Here is a 27,970-nt window from a genome sequence, read left to right as displayed (position 1 = left end):
ATTGAATAGTGGATCAGACTCGATGGGCTGAAGGGCCTAATTTCTGTTCCTATATCCGATGATCTTACGGTCGTAAGCCACAGTCTATTGCCCCCCTCTCTCACTTTGTCCCTTCTGACAGGAAAATGTGAGAGTAAATAATCTGTGAGTCATCTTCTCCAACCTTGGAGCATTCCTGTTGAGGATTCATGGGAATCGCTCGACTGATTGAAGGAAAGTAAATTCTGCTAAATCCAACTGTTCCAGGAAGAAGTCACATACCAGCAGTTTGTTTGAGTAGAATAACTCGGAGACAGAGTATCAGTTGGGACGCATTATCTCTTTTCCATTTGAAATGAGTTCAACTACTATGAAACCCTGGAAACCTTTTCCTATTCTTTTTCGTCTTCAGACATGTGCGATTGTGTATGTGTCTGTACATGTGTGACTCTGTGTCTCACATTTTTAGAGACACTGGGCTAGATTATATTTCAAACCTGTTGTAACCAGTGGAGAAGTGGGACTGGAAAAGGACACAGCGACTCTCCAACATTTGTCGGAGCAGAAATGGGAAATTAACACGGGCTGTTCAAATGGGAATTCTCTTCCCCAGAGGTTTCAGCTTAAGATGACAGCTCAACACCACCACTTCCAGCGTAATTAGACATTTTCCATAAATGTTGGCCTATCAACAACACCCACATTCCATGAACAAATCTAAAATGATAAACTGCAACAGAATTAATTGGATGGGAGCAAGACTGATAGATAAATGCCTGTTGCCTTCCAGAATTGTGCTGCCTGTGTACTTTGGCTTTGTGCAGTTTCCTAGTATTGTGCCTGGATGCTTGCATTTATTCCAAGTTGTGTTTTGCAACATTTGACAGACATGTGAATGGAGGGAAATTGTGGACAGACAGAGAAGTGCTGCGGAGACCACAATCAGATCAGCCGTGATCTTACTGTCTGGTCGAGCAATGACAAAGTGTCTAATGACCCACTCCTGCGCCTCAGTTCTCTGTTCCTATGTTCGAATCAGTCTTTAAAACCATTTGTATAGGAGCAGATGGAGACCAGTTGCTCCAAATACCTGGTCCGCAGTATTACAGGATATCATTCAGTCCATCAACACTGTGTGGTTTGCTGTGAGTTGGAAAATGTGATGGGAAATCCAAGCTGTCTATGAAAGTGGTCTCCCACCTCTTTAAAGAGTGTCTCCTCTCTGCAAGTGGTGTTTCATTTGTTGGTCCACTTGTTGTAGACCCAGATTCATGTGAATATAGGGCCGATACCTCTCCCAGAGATGGCTCACAAAATTCTTTTCTCTCATTGTCCTCAACATTCACTAACAACATTTCCAGGAAAATTAAAACCGTTAACTTTCCAAAGAAAGAATATGAGAACATAAAAACAGAAGTAGCAAATTGGATGCTCACACCATTTTATGCTATCACGGCTGACCTACTGTTGGCATTAACTCTTCTTTAATGCACAATTATTCACATCCCTCAGCTCTCTGACAGGTCAAAAATCTATCTACCTCCTTTCAAAATACTTGGAGTGATATTGCTCCCCTAATTTTCTAGACCTGAGAATTCCTAACACTCACTACCCTCTATGAGAAGAAAATACTCTCCACACAGATACCATCACGTATTAACATTAACAAAAGTGTTTAACTGACCTGCTTAGGTAAGAGGGATTGACCCTGATATCAAGGCAGGATTTCACTGAAGATTTTATTCTCAGAGGCAATTATATATCCAGAATCATTCACTCCGAGTAAAATACAAAATACAAACCATGGAAATTATCACCTTCTCAGTGTCTGTATACAACATAAGGAGTGATTGTCCATCACCATAAAGTTTCAATGCAATGACCTCTTATTGTCTGGCAGTGCTACAGATTAACCTTCACTCCCTCCTCTTTTACCATCAACCCAGGGATTAGTCTCGTGAAATTCCTTTACACAGCCTCTATTGCAATGAGACAATTCCTTTTAAAGGAGAAAAATCTTTCCATAATACCCCAAATACTGCCTCAACTACACTCTCAGTGATGATCAAAATAATTCCTTTCACTCACTTATAGGCCTCCGTATATTTATTATGACATAAAAACCCATTCCTTCTCTATGCACTGCCACTGTTGTGGAATTTAAAAGTTCCTTACATCTGCATGTCAGCATCAGTAAAGCCAGCACCAAAGGTGCCCGTGGAGATGAACATCACACTTGGGGAGAGACTCAGTCAGAAAGATTGCACTTGAAATAGGGAATGGTCACCTACCTGAATGGAAATGAAGTGTAGGAATAAGGAAAAAAGGCAGAGGAAGGGAGCTAACTTTACTTTAGTTCTTCTCTCACGGGATGTGTGCAGCCATGGCCAGGCCAGCATGTTATGCTGATCTTGAACTGAGTGACTGGTTCAGCTGTTCCACAGGATAGTCAAGAGTAAAACACATTGCTGTGGATTTGCCCAGACATGACTGGGGAAGGATAGTGAATTGACTTCTCTGAAGGACATGGAGCAAGCAGATGGGCCTTTTCTCACAAATGATGATAGTTTCAGTTCAATTACATCAATTTCGTTCATGAGATTAAGTGTCAATGATTTAAGCAGCATGCAGTGTGTGCCCATCTGACAGAATCTGTGCAGTAAACAAGTTCAACATAGTCAAGAGCAATTATTCTGTAATTGACATGTGGTTACAAGGGACTTGATAAATTGTATCCAGATTTAACAAAGGCACAATTGATGGTTTATTCAGAAGATGCAGAGGAGGAGTCGGGGATATCATGATGGAGGTATTGGACAGGTTTAGTGAGTAGGGTGGATATAGAAATGTAGATCTGTGCAGGGCTAGAAGGATTATGGAGTTTCAGAACAGTCTGGTTCTCCTCACAATTTGGTGAGCAATTTGTCATGAGTAATTTGCTCGATACAATTTGTGAGGAATGGAATATTTCATTGGAATTGAAAATGTTGACATCCACCTTTCTAAATTTTAAATACTATGTGCAGCAATTCAGTCCAACCTGGCTTAATGAACAGATAGAATGAATTACCAGAAACACCAACTTAGCGAGGATGGGATAGTAACCAACTTGAATAACCATCAGTACATCATAGATCCGCAAAACTAATTAGATCCAAGGCAGAGAGAGACGATAAAGACCCTCGGATAAACTCCTGTCCATTGCTGGAACATTTCAGTCGAATATTCTCAGATTCTGATCCATTGTTGGAACATTCCAGTCTAATGTTCTCAGATTCTGATCTCTCCTCCCCCTCTCTCTAGATCTGCTGATGCCTGTTAGTGGTGTCGGTGATGCTCCCGCTGATACTATGGGATAATACATTGAACCGAGTCCCTAATTAATAGAAGAGGAAAGCCCTCCAGTGACATATTTAGGATGCACAGAGACTGACATCAATCACAGTCGCTGAACAAATACCTCCCGTTAACCCATTTCAATTCAATACTTTTTATTAAAATTCAAAATTATGATTAAAATTTACATATTCTGGATGGGTTATGTGGGGGTGACTGAGGGAACAAATGTTGGGTCTGGTAGATCAATCATGTGTAAGCATTCAATCTGCCTTGGATATGGGAGCAATGCCAGAGGTTTATCAGAATATAAGCATTCTTCTCCGTTTATAAATTGAAACATACGTTCTGAATCTACTGATCAGGCACTGCAATATCAGGAAGACATTGAGAGAACTTTTATTGGCCATGATCTGAGAAGAAAATATCCCTAAGACTACATGCGGTTATAACAGACTGTGACATGGCTATGTTAAAAGGGAATTGTACCTAAGAGATTTTGGGGACTGCAGATATTGGATAATTCAGTGTAGGTAAAGCATGGCGGTGCAAATGCACAGTAAGCTAGGCAACATCCGAGGAGCAAGAGAGTAATGTTTCAGGCAGGACCTTTCTTCAGGACTGGGGAGGGAGAAGGCGCTAAGAGAAAATGAGTGATGGGGTGATGCTGGGGGAAAGATCAGTGATAGGTGAGTGGAGGTAGGATGGGATAGTGATAGATCAGTGGGGAGTGTGGAGCAGATGATGGGAAGGAAGATGGACATTAGCTCTCCTTGAGAGGGCAGATATGAGTCCGGGGGTTGGATCTGAGATCTGGGTTGGCCAGGGGAGATTTGTAAACCAGTGAATCCGATGTTTATGCCGTGTGTTTGTGGCTTCCGAGGCAGAAGATGAGGTGTTACTGGTAACATCCTGGTAAATCTCTTCTCAACCATCTCCAGCTTAATAATCTCCTTCCTATAACAGAACTGCACACAGTACTTCAGAGGAGGCTTTATCAATATCCTGCACAATCTCAGCATGACTTCCCAACTTCTAACCACAAAGGTATGAGCAATGAAGTAACCTTAAACACCCTACGCCACCAACTTCAAAGAATTATACCAGCACCCCGAGTCCCTCTTTTCTATATAACTACTAAAGCCCACCATCAATTGTATAAGCCCTCGCCTTGTTTGTTTTATCAAAATGCAATGCCTCACATGCATCCATGTTAAACTCCATCTGCCACAACTCAGCCCAGTGAATGATATTACTGCCCCCTCACACTCCCCTTTCGGATTAAAACGACAATCCCCTCTCCAGAAGGCCTACAAACACCAGCCTTGAGTTTCCCAAAGACACAGAGCTTGGTTTGCCTTGTGCAGGCAGAGGGAGGAGTCGATACGCAAAAGCTGGAAAGGAAACAGTTGCCTTGTATCAATGAATGACTTTAGGAGGAGGGAAGTCACATGATAGAGATTTGAAATAGTGACCGTTGTTTTGGACCCAGAATTGTGCTCCTTCCTCCTCTCTGGTGTTCAGTATTGATATCTACTCGAGATCCTTCATAGTGCAGAGTGTGTCTGCAGTATTTCTTTCCTTAATATAGCAGACTACTGATAATAGCCATTTAAACCGGAAATCATAGCCAAGCAATTGAAGATGTTCATTGGTTATCTCAATGGCATAGCGAATGCACTCAACATCCTTTAGTTGAGGCTAATAACTTGTACTTTTTTTTCAATTAGAAATGTCCCCTGGATAATTTGGTAATGTTAATCAGAATTTAATAAATCCATACACTTCAAACATGACCCGGAATCTGGGCATGATTTAGGCCTTGTTTAATCGATGGTGCCAACTTTTATGAGCCGGAGCTCTGGATTCGATTCCAGTCCATGAATGTCTGATAGTGCCCCTATATCTGGAGAAGGTGGAGTATATTCATGTCCTGTGGAGTTGGGTCACAGCGTGTTACAACAGGCTGATGAACAAACACACTGGAGCATCATATTGCAGATTTAGGGGCTAATGCTGAATGATGGTAGTGTCCCTATCACTTCGCCGAAAATTCTAGCTCCAAATCCCACAGAGCTGTTCCATAATATGTCTGAACAAGTTGATTAAACTTTTTTTGGAATCGTGCATTGATAGAGAAGAAAGAGGTACGAGTACTGAATTTGAGACTATAGACCCAGGATGACTGAAAGCACAGTCTTGATTGGAGTCACATTTACACTTTCTAGAGTTTTATAAAATTATGAACGGCATGGATAGGGTGAGTGGTCAAGGTTCCTTCCCCCCAAGATAGGAGAGTCTAAAACTAAAAGGCATAGGTTGAAGGTGGGAAGAGAAATATTTGAAAGACAATGAAGAACAACCTTTTTTTCCTGCAGAGGGTGGTGCTTCTATGGAATAAACTGCCAGAGAAACTGGTGGAAGCTGGAACAACTACAGCATTTAAAAGGCAACTGGATGGATTTATGATTAGTGGGACATGGGCCAAATGCTGGCAAATGGGAGCGGATTAACTTAGAATAATCGGATGGGATGAACGAGTTGAAGGGTCTGTTTCTCTGTTGTACATCTCTATGAATCATTGATTTAATTAATGAAGGTCTCTTTGTAATCTTCAGCTGTTCACCATTATACAAACACTGTCCACTGTACAACAAAACTTGATGTCATCCGCAAATTTGCGAAATATACCTTCTATGACTCTCATCTAAATCATTTATATAAATGACAAACAAAAGTGGACCCAACAATTTTGCCGCTGGATCATCGCTGCCCACAGGCTTCCATTTCAAAAAACAACCATCCACCATCACCCTGTCTCCTGCCATTAAACAGGTATACGCAGAAACACACACGCAATCACACACACATACAATGACACCGACGCAACCATGTCTTCAAGACAAAGGTTAGATTAAAACAACGAACGAGAGTTACAGTGAGAAGGCAAGAAAGATGTGTTGAGAAACACACCTGACAGAATCAAATAGCAAAGTAGACTTGATGGGCCAAATGGCCTAAATCCAATTTCTTATGCTGTGTGGCCTTAAGGTGTCAGGATTATTTTCCAAGGGTGCAGTAAAAGCTAAGTTTGATTAATACTTGACTGAACAGTCAATGGGACTGTGGGATACCGTTTGAGGGGCTGAATGGTATATGTTTGTTCCCATTTGCTGTGCCCTTGTTTCTGAAAAGAGTAGGTGACTTGCTGTGAGTTGAACACGCTTTAATATAAAAGGGGTCTCCCATTTCCATTTGAGATAACGTTGCTCCTTTCTCCTTTGGATTATGCGATCTGTGACGTTCTCATCCCCCGGGAACAGTGAAGTCTGGGTCATTGAGGATATTCAAGGTTGACCTTGACTGACCATTGATGGACAGGAGGGTCAATGTTTATTGGGAACTGACAGAAAAGGGGTATTCAGATACAATCAAGACCAGCCATGATGTTTCTAAACTGAGCAGCAAGTTGGAGGGGATGAATGACCAACAGCTGCTCCTACCTCATCCGTTGTTCTGTCAATTCACTCCCAAGGCTGTTACAGAGGGAGAGAAAGATCCCATTCAGCCAGTCAGCATCGTGATAATACAGCACGATCAGGCCATAATGCACGTCTATGGAGTTAGACAGGAATAGAATGAAGTGTTCAAATCATTTCAGCAAATTACACAGCACAGGAGGACGCCATATAACCATCCCAGGCTGTTTCGCAGGAGCAGGGGTGCCTTGGGCAGCATCAGGAAATACAGAGAAGAGAACATTACTCATTTTGTTTTTGGCAAGCTGTAACTATAGGAATTCTTCAGGGATCTGTGTGAGGTCATCAACAAATTACAATCCACACCAATGAATTGGATGAAGGGGATGGAGCTCAGTTTGCTCATACATCAGGATAGTCAATCAATAAGATGTCAAATGGAGACAGAGCGTCTCCAATGAGATCAGACAGGGGGAGGGTAGAACGTCTGTAATGGGATACAGACAGGGGGAGGGTAGAGCGTCTGCAATGGGATACATACAGGGGGAGGGAAGAGCATCTGCAATGGGATACAGACAAGGGGAGGGCAGAGTGTCTGCAATGGGATACAGACAGGGGGAGGGTAGAGCGTCTCCAATGAGATACAGACAGGGGGAGGGTAGAGCATCTGCAATGGGATACAGACAGGGGGAGGGAAGAATATCTGCAATGGGATACAGACAAGGGGAGGGCAGAGTGTCTGCAATGGGATACATACAGGGGGAGGGTAGAGCGTCTGCAATGGGATACAGACGGGGGAGGGAAGAGCATCTGCAATGGGATACAGACAAGGGGAGGGCAGAGTGTCTGCAATGGGATACAGACAGGGGGAGGGTAGAGCGTCTCCAATGAGATACAGACAGGGGGAGGGTAGAGCATCTGCAATGGGATACAGACAGGGGGAGGGAAGAATATCTGCAATGGGATACAGACAAGGGGAGGGCAGAGTGTCTGCAATGGGATACATACAGGGGAGGGCAGAGCATCTGCAATGGGATATAGACGGGGAAGGCATAGCGTCCACAGTGGAATACACACAGGAGGAGGGCAGACCGTCTGCTTTGGGATACAGATAGGGGGAGGGCAGACCGTCTACAACATGATACAGACAATTTAATAATAAGTCAGGTTCAAAGGAAAGGTCATTGGACCGAAAAATTGTACTCTGATTTCTCTTCATATCTGATGCCAGACAGCCTGAGCTTTTCCAGCAATTTCTGTATTTGTTTAAGAATAAAACATATTCATCTTAACACAGATATTGTGAAGTCATCAAACGCTTATGTTTACATTATGCAGGTGCATATTAACACATCTTCAAAACAAGTAGGGCCATTTATTGTTAATGAATTGATTCGGTGTATGACAACAGCAATAATGCACTGACCTGGAGACGAGAATGTGATGGAGTCATATAGTTCGGACAATATACAAGGAGAGCTGACTTGGTCCAAACTGGGGCCTGATAACGTTACTGATTTAACTTACAGATAGAAAATGTAGCCTGTCTGTGAAGGAACAGCCTGTTGCTCCTTTTCTGTTTCCCTGCCGCTCAACACAGCACTGTGTGGGAGTAAAAAAAGCCCAGTCATCTTTTCCACTCCTGGAGGATTCCTGATGATGATTCATTGGAATCTCCCCACTGCCTGAAGCAAAGCAATTCAGACAAATCCAACTGTTTCAGGTAGAAATCCCATTGTCAGAAGGTTATGCGAGACGAATAACTTCAGAAGTAATGATTCAGACTCGATATGTGAGGGGATCAGACAAGAGATTCTGTGGATGCAAATGGGAATCCAAGATGATGTGTAGCTTCCTACGTTCCCGGCTCCAGGATGTCGCAGAGCGGCTGCAGAACGTTCTCACCGGAGTGGGGGAGCAGCCAGAAGTCATTGTGCACATTGGTACAAATAACACAGGTAGAAATAATGATGAGGTCATGCAGATTATAGAGCGCGAGGAAAAAGGGTAAAAGACAGGACCACGACAGTGGTAATGTCCGGTTTACTTGCAGTGTTCTGTGAGAGTAAGAACAGGCGGACACAGCAGAGGAATGCGTGGCTAAATAATTGGTACAGGAGGTAGGGATTCAGAGTTTGAGATCACTCGGATCTTTTGTGGGGCAGAGGTGACCTGTTCAGGAAGGACGTGTTGTACCTGAATTGGAAGGGGACTAATATCCTGGCTGGCAGGTTTGCTAGTGTTACAAGGGAGGGTTTCAACTAGATTGGCTGGCGTGGGGGATGGCATGGGATCCTCAACAGCAGGGTTGCAAGTGCGAGGCTGGAAGGAGATACCGTAATCACAAACAATAAAGTGCAGAGATATCTTAGGCAGGAACACGACAGGGAGCAAGGAATGAGGTAACACAATGACTGCAGATGCTGGAAACCAGATTCTGGATCAGTGGTGCTGGAAGAGCACAGCAATTCAGGCAGCATCCGACGAGCAGCAAAATCGACGTTTCGGGCAAAAGCCCTTCATCAGGAATATGCCTGTTGCATTAAATTGCATCTATCTCAATGTAAGATGGCTGACAGGTAAGGCTAATGAACTCAGTGCGTGGAGAGATACGTGGGACTGGGATATTATAGACATTATAAAACATGGCGAAGTGAGGGACAGGACTGGCAGCTGAATGTACCGAGGTAAAGGTGCTTTATGGAAGGAGGTGTGGGGGGTTTCATTTTTGATTAAGGCGAGTACCACAGCAGTAATCAGAGATAAAATAACTAATGGATCATCCAGTGAGGATTTGTGGGGGAAGCTAAGAAATAAAAAGGGAATGATGATATTATTTGGGTTGTACTATAGGCCCCCTAATAGTAAACGGGAATTAGAATAATTAAAATATGTAGAGAGATTGGGGAGACTTGCAGGGCCAGTGGGATTACCATAGTCGTAGATTTTAATTATCCTAACATTGACTGAGAATTACATAGAATTAAGGACTGAGATGGGGTGTATCTATTAAGTGTGTTCAGAAACGTTTCCTCAAGCAGCATGTAGGGGGTGCAATTCGGGAAGGGGTAAAACTTGACCTACTGTAAGAAATAGCGCAGGACAGGTGACTGAGGTGACAGTGGGGGAGCACGCTGGGACCAGCGACCATAGATTTAAAATACTTATGGAGAAGGACAAAACTGGCCCGCATGTTCAAGTTCTAAATTGGAGGAAGGCGAACTTTGATGGAATTAGATAGGAGCTTGTAGGGGTTGGTTGGAGGAGTTTGTTTAAAGGTGAAAAGACCTCCGGCTAGTGGGAGGCCTTTAAAAGTGAAATGTCTACAGTTCAAGGTCTATATGTTCCTGTGAGGGTAAAAGGCAAGGTTGGCAGGAAGAGGGAACCCTGGATGTCAGGAGATATTGAGGCTTTGACAGGCAAAAAGGAGGCATGGCTGGGGTCCATGCAGCTGGGATCAAGGGAATCCCTGGCGGTGTACAGGGAATACAGGAGTTTACCGAAGAAGGAAATCAGGAGGGCGAAAAGGGCGCACACGACAGCATTGTCTGAGAAGATTAGGGTGAATCCAAAGAGGCTCTTTAAGTATATTAAAGTTAAATGAATAACTAAATGAGAATATGACCCATCAAGGTCCAAAGTGGACATGCATGTCTAGAACCATAGGAGATGTGTGAGATTCTCAATGAATATTTCTCCTCTGTCTTTACTGTGGAGAAATACAAGAAGACTTGGGAGGTTAACAAAGATCGTGGTGATATCTTGGGATGAGTCAATATCACAGGAGAGGACGTGTTGGATGCATTAGAATGTATGAAGGTGGATAAATCTCCTGGTCCTAAACAGATGCATCCAAGAACACTGCAAAAGGCTACAGAAGAAACTACGGGGACCTGGGTGATATTTTTGGATCATCGTTAGCCACAGTTTAGATTATAGAATATTGAAGTGTCGCAAACGTTGTGCCATTTTTCAAGAAGGGAAGCAAAGAAAAATCTGGGAACTATAGACCGGGAAGCCTAACATCTGTAGTAGGTAGGTTACTTGAGAAGATTCTGAGGGATAAGATATGCACACGTTTGGAAAGACAGAGTTTGATTAGAAATAGTTTATTTTTTTCAATTTCCTACAGTATGGAAACAGGCCATTTGGCCCAACAAGGCCACACCGACCCTCTGAATAGCAACCAACCCAGTCCCATGCCCCTAATCTATATTTATCCCTAACTAATGCACATAAGGCTGTGGCCAATTCACCTGACTTGTACATCTTTGGATTGTGTAAGGAAAATGAAACTCCCAGATGAAACCCACACAAACACAGGGAGAACGTGCAAACTCCACAAGAGAGTCACCCGAGGCTGAAATCAAACCCGGATCCGTGGCACTATGAGGCAGCAGTGCTAACCACTGAGCCACCATGCCACCCTTGTTTTTTTTTCAACGCAGTTCAATGACACAGGCACAAAATCTATTCTGCCCTTCACCAATGATGCACATTCCAATGTCACAAACCATGGATAATTTATTGTCCACTGAAAATGTCATGTTGCTATTATTTATTATTGTTTGTTGTTATTTATTTTAATAATTATTATTAATAGTTGTTTTTAGACTGGACCGATTGCATGACTTTGTCAATGGGAGATCATGCCTCACAAATTTGTTTTGAGTTCTTTGATGAAGTGACCAGGAATGTTGATGAGGGCAGCGCGGTAGACATAGTCTGTATGGTTTTCAGTAAGGCCTTTGACAAGATTACTCTTGATAGGCTGGTCTGGAAGGTTAGAATCGCATGGAATCCAGAGGGAGCTGACAAATTGGATACACAATTGGCTTGATTGTATTAAACAGAGGGTTATAGTGTCAGAATGCTCTCGGACTGGAGGCCTGTGACACATGAAATGCCTCAGGGGTCAGTGCTGGGCCCATTGTTGTTTATTATCTATTTCAATGATATTCTTCAGAATAGACAAGGCATGATTAGTAAATTTGATGGTGAACTAAAATTGGTGGTATTATGGACAGTGAGGAAGGTTGTCAGAAATTGCAGCAGGATCTTGATCAACTGGAGAAGTGGGCTGAGGAATATTTTTTGCAAACTTAGATCAATGTAGGAGTTTCATGGTGAATGGTAAGGCCTTAAGCAGTGTCGATGAGCAGAGGGACCATGAAGTTCAGGTCCACCGTTCTCTGAAAGTGGAGTCACAGGTAGACATGGGCAGTGAAGAAGGCTTTTGGATCACTGGCAGTCAACGGACAGGACATGGAGGAGAGAAGTTGATAAGTTATGTTGCAGTTATACAGGATGTCGGTGAGACTGCACTTGTAGTGTTGTGTTCAATTTTGGTCACGATGCGATCAAAAGGTGTTTTTAAATTGAAGTGTGTGCAGACGGAATTTACAAAGATGTTGCCAGGACTCAATAGTATGAATTACAGGAAAAGGTTGGACAAGTGAGAACTTTTTTTCTTTAGAGCGTAGGAGACTGCGAGGGATCTTATAGAAGTGTACAAGATTATGAGAAGCATGGAAAGGGTGAATGGACTGAGCCTTTTTTCCCAGAGTTGGGGAATTGAGGACTAGAGAGCATCAATTTAAGGTGAGATGGGAAAGAATAAAAGGGAAACAGATGGAAACTGTTTTACACAGAGAGTGGTACACAAAGGGAATTAGCTGCCAGCGGGAGTGGTTGAAGCATTTATATTAACAATATATAAACGGCGTTTGGACAATTACATGGACAGGAAAGGACGACAAGTGAAGTGTGCTGGGAAAAGAGGCTAATGTGGATGGATATTTGCGTCAGAATGGATCAGTTTGGGCCAAAGGTCCTCTCTCTATGCTGTAGGACTTGATGACTCCATAACTAGATTAACATTTGGGTCAAACTCTCATTCTTCCTTTGGTCATGAGTTCGAATAATACTTGGACAACGTTCTTTCAAGAAAACTTTGCAGAGATTTTCCTTTTCAGTTTGATATCAAACAGACGTACGTGTGTGTGTGTGTTATTTTTTTTTTGCGGCTAGTGGACGAGTGGGACTAGAAAATGGAACAGCGATCCAAAAACACAGGAAATTATCGAATCAGTCAGCCTAATGCCAGTGAAGAGGAGATTTTTGGAGGGGATTCTGAGGGATAGGATTTACATTCGTTTAGAAAGACGAGGACTTATTAGGAATAGTCAACATGGCTTTGTACGATGGAAATCATGTCTCATTAATGTGATTGGTATTTTGAAAAAGTGACGAAAAAGATTGAGGAAGGCACTGTTGTATACATTGTTCACACAGACTTCAGCAAGGCATTTACTAAGGCTCCCCATTGTACACAGAATACTAAGGTTAGGTCATATGGAATTCAGGAAAGGCCAACCAATTGTATACAACATTGGATTGAAGGTAACGCGTTGTTTTCCAGACTGTAGGCCTGTGGGCGGGGGTGTGCTGAAAGAATCAGTGCTGAGCTTAGTGCTTTTTATCATGTATATAAACAACTTGTATGTGATTATCGGAGGCATAGTTAGTAGGTTTACAGGTAACATAAAAAAAAGTGGGGCAGTGGACAGTGATGATTATTTCAGAGTACAACGGCGCCCTTGACAAAGAAAGGGCCAAGGACTGGCAAATATAATTTAATGCAGACATTTGTGAGGTTTTACATTTTGGTAAGTTAAAGCAGGGGAGTACCCTGGGGAATGTTGCTGAACAAAGAGACCGACGGATGCAGGTTCATAGTTGCTTGAAAGTGGAGTAGCAGGTATACAGAGTATTAATGTTCAGTCATAACATTGAATATAGGAGATGGGGTAGCATATTACGCTTCTACAGGACGTTGGTGAGGCCACGTTAAGAATACTGCGTACAATTCAGTTGGCACTACTAAAGGATGGATGTTGCTAAGCTTGAGAGGGTGCAGAAAAAAATTACAAGGATTTTCTGGAACCTGAGGAATTGAGCTGCAGGTGAGAATGAACAGGTTGAGGCTTTTCCCCCTGGACTGTTGGAGGCTGAATAGTGACATGACAGAGGCTTCTAAAATCCTGAAGGCCATTTATAGTCTCAATGGCTAACATCTTTTTTCCCAGTGTGGGGCCTTCCAGAACTAGATGGCATAGGTTGAAGATGATAGGGGAAAGATTTAGACGGGACCTGAGGGGAAATGTTTTCATGCAGAGGCTGGTGGGTGCACGGAAAGTGCTGTGGTGAAAGCGGGTACAATTGCATGTTTAAAATATATCTGGATAGATATATAAATAGAAACGGTTCAGAGGGATATGGACCAAATGCTGGCATTGGGACTAGGTCAGGTTAGGATGCCTGATCAGCATGGAGAATTTGGACAAAAGCATGTGTTTCCATGCTGTATGACTCTCCTATTCTACCACAGGGATGAGGAGAAATGCTAAAAGGGCTTTTGAATGGGAATTCTCTTCCCCAGAAGTTTGTGGTGCCTCTCTGATTGCAAGTATTCACAGTTGAGTTAGTTAAACATTTCACAGAGACTGCATCATAGCTAATGGGATACAGACAAGAAAGTGGGGCTGAAAACAAACCTGATCAGCCACAATCTTAGTGCCTAGTGGAGAAGGCTCAGCGTATCTCCTACTCATCAGTCCCCTGTTTCTGTGTTCCATTCAGACCCTCAAACCTGCCGAATCTGAGCAGTTGGAGGCCACTTAATGCTATCATCTGGTGCACAGAAATAGAGGAGAACATTCACTCCCCCATGACTGTCACATTCGGTTTGGGAGATTTGGAAAATGTCATTGGAAAACTCCGGCTGAATATGAAAGCGGTCCATCATTTCTCTTTACAGAGCTTCCCCTCTCTGCAACTTGTGCTCCATTTGTTGGTAGACCCAGATTTACTGTGAATACAGCCCCCATACCTCACCCAGAGATGTCTCACAAAGTCCTCTGAGCTCCTTGACTGCAACATTCCATAACAGACCTTCCAGGTACCTTCATGTAAGCAATCTAATCTAAACAAATTTTCCAATAACAGAATGTAAAATATCAGAAACAAAGGTAGGTTATTCACCTCCCAAGCCTGCCTTGCCTTTCACTAAGGTCATGGCTTCATAGCCCTCACCTGTCTGATACATCAAAATCCATCTCCAGCCTGTATGAGCACTTCCATAGAACACAGAACAAAGAACAGTAGTGCCCAGTACAGGATCTTCGGCCCTCGATGTTGTGCCACCCGTTTATCCTACTCTATGATCAGACTATCCTACATGCTTCCGTTCACGTTCTTCCATATGCCTATCCAAGATTCTCTTAAGTTTCCCTCACGTAATTGATTCTACTTCAACTGCTGGCAGTGCATACCACACACCCACCACTCTCTGTCTAAGAACCTACCTCGGATATCTCCCCTAAACCTTCCTCCAATTACCTTAAAATTATGACCCCTTGTGATAGATAATTCTGCCCTAGGAAACAGTCGCTAGCTATTCACTCTGTCTATGCCTCTCATCATCTTGCACACCTCTATCAAGTCACCTGTCATCTTTCTTTCCTCCAATGAGAAAAGCCCTTGCTCCCTCATGCTTTCTTCATAAACCTTGCCCTCCATTCCAGGCAGCATCTTGGTAAATTTACGGTCTAAAGCTTCCACATCGTTCCTATAATGAGTGACCAGAACTGAACACAATATTCCAAGTGTGGTCTATCCAGGGCTCTATAGAGCTTCAGCATAACCTCACGGCTCTTAATCTCAATCCCCCTGCTAATGAAAGCCAACACACCATATGCATTCTTAACCACACCATCAACTTGGGGAGCATATTTGAGGGATCTGTGGACACGGACCTCAAGGTCACTCTGTTCTTCCACACTGCCAAGAATCCTGTCCTAAACCATGTATTCTGCATTTACATTCGAGCTTGCAAAGGGATTCCAGTTTGAACTCCATCTGCCACTTCTCAACCCAGCGTTCTATATCTTTAGTGGGCGGCATGGTGGCACAGTGGTTAGCACTGCTGCCTCACAGCGCCTGAGACCCGGGTTCAATTCCCGCCTCAGGCGACTAACTGTGTGGAGTCTGCACGTTCTCCCCGTGTCTGTGTGGGTTTCCTCCGGGTGCTCCGGTTTTCTCCCACAATCCAAAGATGTGCAGGTCAGGTGAATTGGCCATGCTAAATTGCCCATAGTGTTAGGTAAGGGGTAAATGTAAGGGTATGGGTGGGTTGCGCTTCGGCGGGTCAGTGTGGACTTGTTGGGCCGAAGGGCCTGTTTCCACACTGTAATGTAATCTAAAAAATCTAATCTAAAAACACGACCAATGGGAAAGATGTTGTAACTCTGGGGCTTCAATCATTTTGCATGAAGAGCCACATATCACTTACTTCCTGCCCCATAAGAATTCTGTTTGCGAATTATGACCAAGGACATCCAGTCCTTTTCAACAATAGCTCTTCCCAACCTCTCACTATTTAATAAATATAAATGTACATGATGATATTTGTTGTTCACTACTGAATTACTTTTATACCTTGTGAACAGCTATTGCCCAAACACTGATCCTGCTGCCACCCATGAAGCCTTCAGTCCAGAGAAAAACAGTATTCTTCTCATATCTCCATTATCAATGTTTAATCCATATGGTATATATTGCTCTCCGACATCCCCATGGACTCTCACATTCCCCACTCACCTGTATTCAATCAGGTCAAGCGTCTTCTAAAAACTCAAATAGTCCACTCCCATTGGTTCTCAATTCTCGATGGCACAATGCACAATCTCCACAAAAAGGTTTATCAACAACCATTTCCCTTTCCTGAATCTAGGCCGATTCTACCAAATCATATCATTATTTTCCAAGTGTCTAGTTGTTATGTTCCTTATAAAAGGTTCCAATTATTTTTTTTTCTCACAGCTAACATCAAGCTATTTAGTTTTATTTTTTCCCTCTCCGTCCTGTTTTAAATATTTATGTTTCCGATAGCTGCTTTCCAGTCTGCAGGATCCTTTTCAGAATCTAACCAGCTTTGAAGAATAATCAATAATTTTTTCACTAGCTCTGTTTACATCTCCTCAATACTCTGGGATGTAACTCATCAGATGCAGCAACTTTTGAAACTTCAGTTCAATTAGATTTCCAAAAGGATAACCTGCATTAATTCTAATTTCCTGCATTTCCTCATTTTCACCAGTCCCCCTTCTCTCTAGTATATCTGGAAGTTGGTTTCTGTACCTTCTCCTGTGGAGATGGAACCAATGCATTCCTCTCAGCAGGCGGTGGCTTCGGTCATCTGGTTATACATCGGAGGACTACACTTCAGAGATGGTGGATACATTATCCACTCCTACCTGGAAAGTTACAGAATTAAAACAAGTAAATTCATAGTGAGAGTCAGCACAGTCCTGTCCCTAGTGTGAGGCTGCAGGTTATACTGAAGGAAGGACACAGCTCAGTGAGCACCTCATTTTTGAAACAAGCTGGTTTCACACTTTACACCTGAATGGGTCCAGCTTAGACAAATGTTCCTGGAAATACCAGGAAGGAAAGTGCAGTGCTTTGCTCCTCCTTGTTTTCAGAGCTTCCCTTCTGTGTAGTCTTCGCTCCATTTGTTTCCCATGGACCCAGACACGCTGTAAATGCAATGTCCAGAGTGCGATCACCAGACCCTCGAGTCTCCCTGACTGAACTCAGCAGCTGACAAAACAAACCTGAGAATACCATCCACAGAAACTCCACTGACTTTCTAATGACAGCAGCAAGTCAATGCCCCACACACATGGTGCACCCATTCAGCGTTGAAAATGCCTCCCTCTCCTTAGTTTCTCTTCCTGGCTGAGAAAGCCGTTGCATCACTGCACAGTCCCGCAGTAACAGTTCCTCTCTCCAAAGAAGCAGCTGACTCTGTAACATTTCCTTCTTCTGTATCTCAGCAACTCTCAGGGCAGCACCAGTATTGCCAATGGAATAGATCGTCACACTCAGAGAAGAGAGACAGAGGGAACATAACTCACTTTTAACAGGGACATATCTAACTAGGCGTGATATTCGGGAATATGGGAAAGTCAGGAATGTTAGAATAACTTGTCATTCTATTTTCCTTCCAGTCCATCATCAGCAATCCTTTTGTTTTCTTTTCCTTTTTCTCTCTCTCTCTCTCTCTCTCTCTGGACACTGGAGAATTTTACTTCAGATCTCCATTATCCACAGTTCCTTGGTTTATTTCACCTTTAATGTTGTTGTTTCATGGTAGGTCAGCATCTCTGGCAATGGGCAGCATGTGTTGCCCATCCAAATTGCCCTTGACTGTGAGGCCATTTGTCAAGACATCATGGAGCCAACTCTTTTATTGTGGAACTGAAGTCGCCCTTCATCCAGACCGGGCAATAATGTTAAGCTTCTTTACCAAAGGCTATCAATGAAATATTAAAAGAAATCCTGATTGTTTATTTTTTCCATGTGAAATTTCATTCCAAGTTTTGTCATTCGACTTTACGTTCAGTCATCGGCTATGGTAGGATTTCAAAAAAAGCCTTTAGAGTCATCACCTTTGCCTCTGAATTACACGTGCAGTGACATTATGAATCTCATACAGAGTACCTGTTGTGAAGTACCTGTAGTGACGGCAACAAGTTTGTGGTCAAAATATTTGTCACGGGTAGCGGGGTCAGAATACAACGGGAGCCATAAATTCTGAAGTTAACAAAGGGTGGCACGGTGGCACAGTGGTGAGCACTGCTGCCTCACAGCGCCAGAGACCCGGGTTCCATTCCCACCTCAGGCGACTGACTGTGTGTGGAGTTTGCAGGTTCTCCCCGTGTCTGCGTGGGTTTCCTCCGGGAGTTCCGGTTTCCTCCCACAGTCCAAAGATGTGCAGGTCAGGTGAATTGGCCATGTTAAATTTCCCGTAGTGTTAGGTAAGGGGTAAATGTATGGTTGGGTTGCGCTTCGGCGGGGCGGTGTGGACTTGTTGGGCCGAAGGGCCTATTTCCACACTGTAAGTAATCTAATCTAAAAGGGTTAGATGATGCTTAATTCAGCAACAGCATTGAGGCAGAGGTCGAGACTAGAGATATTATCGAGTTGGGTGTGGGCAGATTCGATGACAGAAAGAATACCGAGACATAAAACAGTTCAGGGCAAAGGTCAGGTTGAGGTTGTGAACAGTCATGTTCCTTCTGAGATGTTTATGAGTGAAGGGTCTGAAATTAATTTAAAGGAAATGGAGTTTGTGAATGAAACTGAATAAAATACTCGACGTCTTTGCGAAATATAAATAACAGAATTATCAATGATAGTTTGTAGAATTGACAGGGATAGACTTACCAGGAACACCAATAATAGCGAGTATGGGATAGTAACCAGCTTGAATAATCCTCAGTACGGCTTCGATTCGCAACTCTAACCATGGCCAATCCTGAGAAAGCCAGTAAAGACCCAAAGATAAACTCCTGTTCATTGTAGTGATATTCCAATGTAATATTCTCAGATTCGGATCCATTGCTGGAACATTTCAGTCTATTGTTCTGATTCACTCCCCCTCCCTCTCTCTGGAGCTGCTATCCCTATCGTGTTGAGGATCACGCTGCCCCCGATACTACGGGGCAACAGGGTTAAAGATGCCCCTTAATTATGGAAGAGGGAAACTCTCCAGTGACACAGTTAAGGTCCATGGAGACTGATATCAATCATAGTCACTGAACAAACAGCTCCAGTTAACCCATTTCACTGCATCCTGTATAGATCACAATAATACTTCGTCTGGGTGTGGTATTGACATCGCTGACTATTGGGTGAATGGCACATCTCCAATTCTAAAGTTCGAGGTGACGGAGAGAGATGATGCTTTCTCTTCACAAGCTCGATGATTCTATTGTGTTTTGGCAGGGTAGGAATTGCTGGGTTCCCGAGACTGTCTATGACTGATCACCAGGCCTGCTGCATGCTTTCGTTTTATTTATTTATGTTTAACTTTGACATTTATCTTACCATCATTTAACGGTTTCGGTGGGGTTAGGCATTTTTGAGAGGCTCCTGCAGTGCCATAAATGGGTAGATACACTCCATTCCTTGTGGTCCTTGAAGCTGCAGCCTGGTCCTGTGGAGTGATGGCCAAGCTCTCACAGAAGCAGGAATCTTAGTTTTAAATTTTGCCAGTTATTGGTAGGGTCTCAGCAGGGTTGGAAGGCAGGAAATCTCTCCTGGCTGCTGCCCTCTCTCTCTGACATTTCTCTCAGAATAGTCTTTTGATGTTCTTTCCTCCTGGATTGGAGAACTGCATGTGAGACAATCTGTTTCCTGAATTTGTTTTGTGAAAAGCGGGTGTTTATAGGATGTTGCCATTTTGGAGTAGTTACTGTACAGTAGTTAAATAGTCTATTATTCTGTTATGTTTTCCAATAGAATTAAGTTATTACAATTTGCTCTTGTTTTTGTTGTATTTTATCGACGGTGTTTGAATATATTATATTTTGCTGAATGTCGAATATTTTGACCAAGCGAATTGCATCTGAAACAGAGCACCTCATACTTACCTTTAAAATAAGAAAACTTTCGGGTTTAGATAAGATTACATTACAGCGTGGAAACAGGCCCTTCGGCCCAACAAGTCCACACCGACCCGCCGAAGCGCAACCCACCCATGCCCCTACATTTACCCCTTACCTAACACTATGGGTAATTTAGCATGGCCAATTCACCTGACCTGCACATCTTTGGACTGTGGGAGGAAACCGGAGCACCCGGAGGAAACCCACGCAGACACGGGGAGAACGTGCAAACTCCACACAGTCAGTCGCCTGAGGCGGGAATGGAGCCCGGATCTCAGGCGCTGTGAGGCAGCAGTGCAGACCACTGTGCCACCGTGCCGTGGGTTGACACGACCTTCATCATATATTTTCAGGTTCATCTGCTCATGTGCATCGCAAGAAGGACAGATATTCATGTTTTAATTGGTTAATTACTTAATGGACAACATGTTGCAGAAATACGGGGTTTAACAGTGGACTGCGCCGAGCTGGAGGAGTGATAGCTCGATAACGAATTATACCGGATACTTAATCCACTTCACAGATCCAGCCCAGACACGTATAAACCTAGATGAGATACCGACTCAGCACGGAGCACTGTGCAGACCAGGCTCAGTTCAACACAGAAATCTGTCCAGGATGGAGCATTGTACAGACCCAGCTCAGGACAACTCAGCAATCTTCCAGGATGGAGCACTGTGCAGACGAGGCCCAGTACAACCCAGCAATCTCTCCAGGATGGAATACTGTGTAAGTCTCACCAGGCCACTGGCTATCTGTCCAACATGGAGACCAGCACAGACACACCGGGGCATTGATTCAGTAACCCAGATGAAACGGTCTGTCCAGCATGGGGTGATATGCAGCCCATACTCGTGTCTTGCTTTATAAACAGGTTTCTGTTCAGTTTGTGTAGCTGTACAGTGACAAGCAGTGAATTGGTCTGTAAACCGGGAGTAGTTACCCTCCCAACATGTAGAGCTGTGCACACCACCCCAATGCATTGTTCAGTAACACTGTGTTAGATCACTGCCCAGAGTGGGGAAATTTGCAGCCCATACTGGAAGTGAAAGGATGTGCAGCTCACATCCATTTAAAGCTACATATCTCCATTGTGCCATGACAACGGGTGCTGTGGGTATGAAAATCACTGCCAGAGAGAGATGGTGGGGAAATCAGTTTAAATAACAACAAACAAAAGAATTTGGGGAAAAAGAGAGAGGAAGATTGAGAGAATATTTCATTGAGGATCACACGTTTCAGCATGCTGATATGAAGTTATTTCGACAGTACCCTGCAACATGAGCCAGTATTCCCAGGATTGATGGGTGAACCGGATATTGGTGTGAGTTCAGATGATGGACAGTTTGGAATGAGCATTTGTTCTGCAGCCCTGTAACTGAAAGTGGGCACAGCAGAGTCTATGACTCATTGGGCTGAATATAACAATAATTTATCTGAGTGTGATTTTCACTGAGTGTGACAGATGGGTTGTCTGCACGAGGCTGAGCTAGTTTCCTGGTACTATCATATCGAACTCACCTCATTAACTACCCAGGCACCCCATGGTGTCCGTGTCATTCAATGCCAGCCCGATCCCACCCATCATGGCTGGAGTTCCTCACCACCGCCCAGATGTCCCGATAGTCCATGATCCCAGGCACTGGTGCCATCTTTAAAAGCTAATGGGCACACGATTGAGCTCTCTCCGTTTGGAGCTGCCCTGCACAGTTTACACTGAGCATGGCAGATACGGGTCAATTACACAGCGGTTTCTTGACAGGGGCATGGAGGTCCTGGTGGAAGTGCTAGTACAGAGGGGGACCATTTTCTTCCCAGATGCAGCCACACCACAAGACCCACCAAGCATGGCCTGAACTCACCATCCGGCTCAGTGCAGTATCTGCGGTCTGAAGAAATGTTCAGCAATACAGGACAAGCTTCAATAGCCTTCCCTACTCTGTCAGGATAAGGGCACCGTATTCTCCCTGCTCCCTCACACTTACTGTATATTGGTTATAGCACCGACACCCGAACACGATTCATGGTCCACAACTCTCACTACTGGTTGCAAAGCCTTCTCTCTCTCTCTCTCTCGCCTTTGCAATACTCCCACATGTTGATAGAATATTCTGAAGAATGCTGATTTTGGAATGTTCAAGTCAGTGTTCCAAATAATTCCCATTTTCAGAAAAATGTCAATGTCCCAGGATGTAACACAGTAGGGGAAGACACAAAGTTGTACAGTTTTCAAATCGCATGCAATTCAAATCCACCACGAGGCCATTCAGCCCTTCAAACGTATTCTAGCACTTAAGAAGATTGTGGCTGATCTGATGCTTTTCTCAGTTCCATGTTACATGAACTTTCAGTCATTCAACCCCCTGGGTTCCTGTCACTGAGCAGATAACACTCAGGCACTTTTACCCCGGTTTTCTTCAAGCGCCTGCTCGAGGGCATTTCCCAAGGGGACGCACTCTCCCAACAATATATTCCATCAGCTTTCTCCATCTATGAAATGGTAAGCACATTTTACACAGACCAATCAAACGTCTACACTCATTTTATGGTTATCGATATCCAATCACAATTAGTAATTCTGGTTATTTCATTTGTCTCACCTTATCGTATTCAGCCAAAGACGGCTTTGAAATACTTGTCTCATCATAAAATACAATTTCTAGCAGAGAACGTTTTTACCCTCAGTCGGTATTTTGACGGTTATCTGAATTGTACCTTTTTCCTTGTTATGAAAGTTTCTCTTGCCCTTTGCCTGTGACTGTTTCTGTCTGTAACAGTTACACTGTCTCTCACTCAGTTGGTTTGCAATGAAGATGGAGGCCAACAGCCCCTGTTCAATTCACCACACTGACGGAGGTTACCATGATGGGGACCCGAGATGTGGTGACCCTCAGCTTAAACGACCACAAGTGGTCTCTCTCTAATGATAGAGCAGCTCTATGGTCCTTGGAACTCTCTTCTATCACTGTTCGCATTTGGAAATGTTTTCTAGATTACCATTTCGTTTTGCCGGATGTTCTGAAGCAGTGTCATTTTGTACCACTGTCAACATTTCCCCATTCCAGCCCATTCCTTGATAATCCTTGACTCTGTTGCTACTTATGAACCTTCTGTCTGTGCCTCAAAAATATTCAATATCTCTGCCTCCAATGGTCTGCGGGGAAGAGAGTTCCAAAAATTCAGAGCACTGAGAAAACAAAAAAAGCCTCATCTGGGGTGTGAGGTTATTTTTTGTCTACTTCCCTGAGATTGGATATAATAACATTGGAAGCAGTTCATAGATGTTTCACTTCATGTATTCGAGGGATGAAGGCCTTATATTATGGTTACTCATAGAAAGAGAGGTGATCTTACTGAAACATACAAGACCTTCAGCAGCGTGTATCAGGTAGATACCCACTGGGTATTTGTATAGTCCAACCTTCTTGATATTGTTATAGAGCCTCAACCGTGTGGTGGCAGGGCATTCTGCCCATCAAATCCACACGGACCCAACGAACAGCATCCCAGCCAGACCTGCCCCCCATCTTATCCATGTAACCCTGCATTTCGCATGACTAACTCACCTAACATACACATCCCTGGGCATTATGGGCAAATTAGCATGACCAATCCACTCTAGACTGCACATTTTTGGACTGTGGATGGAAACTGGAACGCTGGGAGGAAACCCACACAGACACAGGGAGAATGTTCAAACTCCACATACAGGCCCGCCGAGGTTGATGTGAGGCAGCAGTGCGAAACACAGATCCACCATGCTCCTCCGTTAGTTATATTAGTTACTTGTGTTTGACTAAAGAAATCTGCTTGCCTTGTTCGTATTACTGAATCTGACCCAGTCTAAGACTTTTATCATCGGCCATATCATCAACCTGGTCACATTTAAAATGTGATGTGAGTAGTGAAGGAGTGGGACTAGAAAAGGAAATAGTGACACCTTCCAACCTCAGTCCGAACTGGAGTGAGGAGAAATTCACAAAGTGAAAATTTATTCACTTAGGAATTCTCCCTCCCAGAAGTATGGGATGGCTGAAGCTTCATACTTTATCGAGGCTGGCTTCATCTGATTTTCCATAGAAAGTTGAATCAGGGATAATAGTGCTTGGAGAGAAAAGTGCAGCTGGGACCACAATGAGATGAGCCACGACCTTATGAACTGATGGAGCAGTGTCAAAGGACCGAATGTCCCACTCGTGTCCGTCAGCCCTATGTTCTGATGTTCCATTCAGCCCATCAGACCTGCTACACAGGGACTGATCGAGGCCACCCCGATGGTTAGGTGTAGTTTGGGAAATGTAATTGGAAAATCCAGGCTGAGCCAGGAATTGATCCGCATCCCAATCCCTCTTTTCAGGCTTCCCGTCTCTGCAACTTCTGCTCCAGATGTGGGTCATGTAACAGATCCAGATTCGCTGTGAATACAGCCCCGTACCGCATCCAGCTTTAGCTCAAAGAAAGCCTCTGCTCTCACTGAATGCAACATTGTATAACACCATTTTCAGGAAAATAACCAGTTACTTTCCAGAAGAATAACATAAGAACGTAAGAAATAGAAACAGGAGCAAGCTATGCGGCCCCTCAAGCCTGCACTGTCATTTAATAAGAACATGGCTGATCTACTTCAGGGCTCAACTCCACTTTCTTGCTCACCTTTTGTATCCCTCAACTCGGTGATATGTCAAAACCCAATCCAGCCAGTCTGTAAATACATTCAATGACCCAGTCTCCACAACCTCAGGGTTAGGGAATTCCAGGCATTCACTACCTTCTGAAAGAAGACGTTTCTTTGCATCTCAGTTTGAAATCGATATCCCTTATTCTGTATCTACAACCCTGAGTTCGACTCTCTGCCCTGGAATTGATCCACATTCTCAAAAGCTACCTTTTCCAGCCCCCTCTGCATCTTGTCCATTTCAGCAATATCATCCACATTAATTTCAACTACAATGAATAAATGCCTCACCAATTTAGATGTACACAATAACTGAACCCTTTCATTCCAGGAACCTGCCTCATGAACCAACCTAGTTACTTGCTGCATCAGCATGCTGACGTTGTTTCAGACACAACCTGCCTTTTGGTTCTCAGTGTCATCCTCAAACTCGGATATATATTGCACTCAGCTCCGGCGTTCAGTATGGATTGTAACTAAATCTTGCATTGGACTGATATTTGTGATACTCCAGCAGATATATTTCATCAGGAAGATCCATTAACCCAGACAGTCCGATTTCTATGTGTTAACCAACCGTCATCCCATGCTAATATATTAGCTGTCAAATTATGAGCTTCTGTCTTGTGTGACAAGTTTTATTTCGTGAAACCTTTTGAAAAATATCGAGAAAGCCTCGTGTCTACCAGATCCCCTTTATCATGTCCGCTTGTTACATTCTCAGGGATCTCCAGAAAAATCTTTGCATATGATTTAAGAGGCAAAATATAGATCGCCTTTCACAAAACCATGTTGACTTTGCGTGAAGCTTTTCTAGATGCCCTGCAAGTCCTTCCTTAATAATAGACTCTAGCAGATTCCCAACAATAATGTTGAGGGTAAATGGTTACTGCTTTCAGTCTCGCTGTTTTCTTGAAAACAGGCGCTACGTTGTAGGGTCTCCAGTTTCACTGGAACATTCCTGCAATCCAAAGAGTTATGAAATATTTCTCACAGTAACATCAGTCACGCTGTAACCGCCGCTTTTAAAACCAACTGTGAATTACTGCTGACCTGCGTACCCTTACTCTTATCTGTTTATTAAAAAAGCCTTGTTCCTTTTGTTAGAGGCAGTTCAAGAACTTCCCTCCTATTGCTATTTTGATTATATCATTGAAATACTTACAGTGCCTTCTAATGTGAGGAATGATATAAACTTCTGGTGTAAGTTATCTGTCTGTTCCCTCGAGGCATACCCACAAAACGTCCTCAATATATTTTCCTGACTTCATTTCTACCAAAGGGCATACATTCATCTTGATCTTTATTTATATACACAGAAAAGCTTGCGCTGCTTGCTTTTATATTTCTTGCCAGTGTTTTTTTTTACATCATATCTTTTCTTCCCCTTTTTCCTTGCTTTCTAGATTCATAAAGTCATAACACGCACAAACAGACCCTTTGGTCCAACTTGTCCACGCTGACCAGGTTTTCCAAACTAAACTAGTCCCATCTGCTTGCATTTGGCCCATATGCTTCTGAAAGTTTCCCATTTATATGTTTATCCAAATGTGTTTGAAACATTGTAGCTGTACTTGCATCTTCCTCTGGCAGCTCATTCCATAAGCAAATTACCCTCTGGTGAAAACGTTGTCCATTTGTCCCTTTTAAATTTCCTTCTTTTAACCATAAAGCTACGTCACCTATGTTTGGACTCTCCTATCCTCTCAAAAAGACCTTGTCTATTTACCCTATCCATGCCTCCCATGATATTAAAACTTCTCGAATGTCACCCATTAACACTCCATTTGATTGTAGCTTCAAGAGCAAGCATTTAAAGATAAGCACTGCAAATTTGTAACAGTATTAAAAATGACAGGAAAACAACACTCAGCCCAAACTTCATAATGTGATTTATTTTTCTCCATGTTACAATACTAAGGCAGCTTGCAACTCTTACTAGTGCTAATAAGAAGTCAAGCAAACAAATTCCTTTGTTCAAAGGGGATGATGATCTCTACAGTGAAAACGTATCTTTGGCCAGTTCTATGTTAAAAAAAAAAGGAATTCTTATACCATACGGTCAGCATGCACCTTTCGCAGAGTGAGATGAAGGCTGAGTGTACTTTTTGGATTTGGGATCACAATGTGAATTCAGTGCAAAGGGGGAGAGGTGTTTTCAATACGGTTTACTCCACGAATGAAACTTTCTGGAATGAGATGTGAGTGGGAGGTTTAAAACAGCATGAATGGAGAGGCCGAGCCACACTGAGACGAGAGGCAAGGTGGCAGCACAAAACGCAGATTGATGCTAGTGCAGGGAAGGTAGACTTGGTCAAAGAGCTTCAGGTGAACTGGGGAGGGACCATAATGTGAGAGAATGTGCTCTGTAATTGGAGATGGAGAACTTGAATCAGGAAGGGGAGAGGAGCAGGGAAGAGGATGGAGAAGCAATGGCAGGGGTTTCTGGGGGGGAATTCAGGAAGCACAGCTGAAAGTCATGCCCAGCATCTGCTTATGGCCCCTGAAATAAACATACGAAATCTGGACCTACACTAATGTTCATCATAGTATCCTTGCAACCATGGGTGGTACATTTTCTTATCGACTCCTCTTTTTTGAACAGAAACAATAATTTCTGAGCGTTATTGGATACCTGCTTGAATGTCTACCCAGATATACCAACTGACCTTCCTCTGGGTCTACTTCCACATCCCGCTTCAGATCAGATGTGAGACAGAAGGCTTCAATTTAGATGTTTGGTTCTTTCAATCATTCGGGGGGACTTCTATATTTAGCTGAACACATGATCAGCGGAGGCTGACTCCATTCTCCCAGTTTCTCCGTCTCTGTTGTTTCTGTTTGATGACACCACATTCCAGTGAACTGCGTGTGACGTGACCTCCTTTTTCTTCAAATCAGAAATCCGCTAATTCCGGTGGACAGGGCCTTCAGCTGTGACTATTCCATCTCCCGTGTTTCTACCCTCACTCCGTCCCCTCCTTTCC

At 43.4% G+C, this 27,970-nt stretch overlaps 1 protein-coding gene across 1 annotated transcript in view; it reads left to right on the top strand.

Moving 5' to 3' along the window:
• LOC148137489 (uncharacterized) overlaps positions 1 to 27,970 on the top strand; it is a 195,846-nt gene that overhangs the window by 100,593 nt on the left and 67,283 nt on the right. The window contains exon 3 of the mRNA XM_087982349.1: positions 12,890 to 12,899. Coding sequence (XP_087838475.1) covers positions 12,890 to 12,899 — 10 coding nt within the window. The remainder of the gene's footprint in view (positions 1 to 12,889; positions 12,900 to 27,970) is intronic.

The sequence above is a fragment of the Chiloscyllium plagiosum genome, unplaced genomic scaffold, assembly GCF_037043375.1.
Source record: "Chiloscyllium plagiosum isolate Xiang-an unplaced genomic scaffold, Cpla_swu_hap1 HiC_scaffold_43, whole genome shotgun sequence".
In the NCBI taxonomy this organism is placed as follows: domain Eukaryota; kingdom Metazoa; phylum Chordata; class Chondrichthyes; order Orectolobiformes; family Hemiscylliidae; genus Chiloscyllium; species Chiloscyllium plagiosum.
Note: the sequence above shows the minus strand (reverse complement) of the source record. Positions and strands in the feature narration are given on the sequence as shown.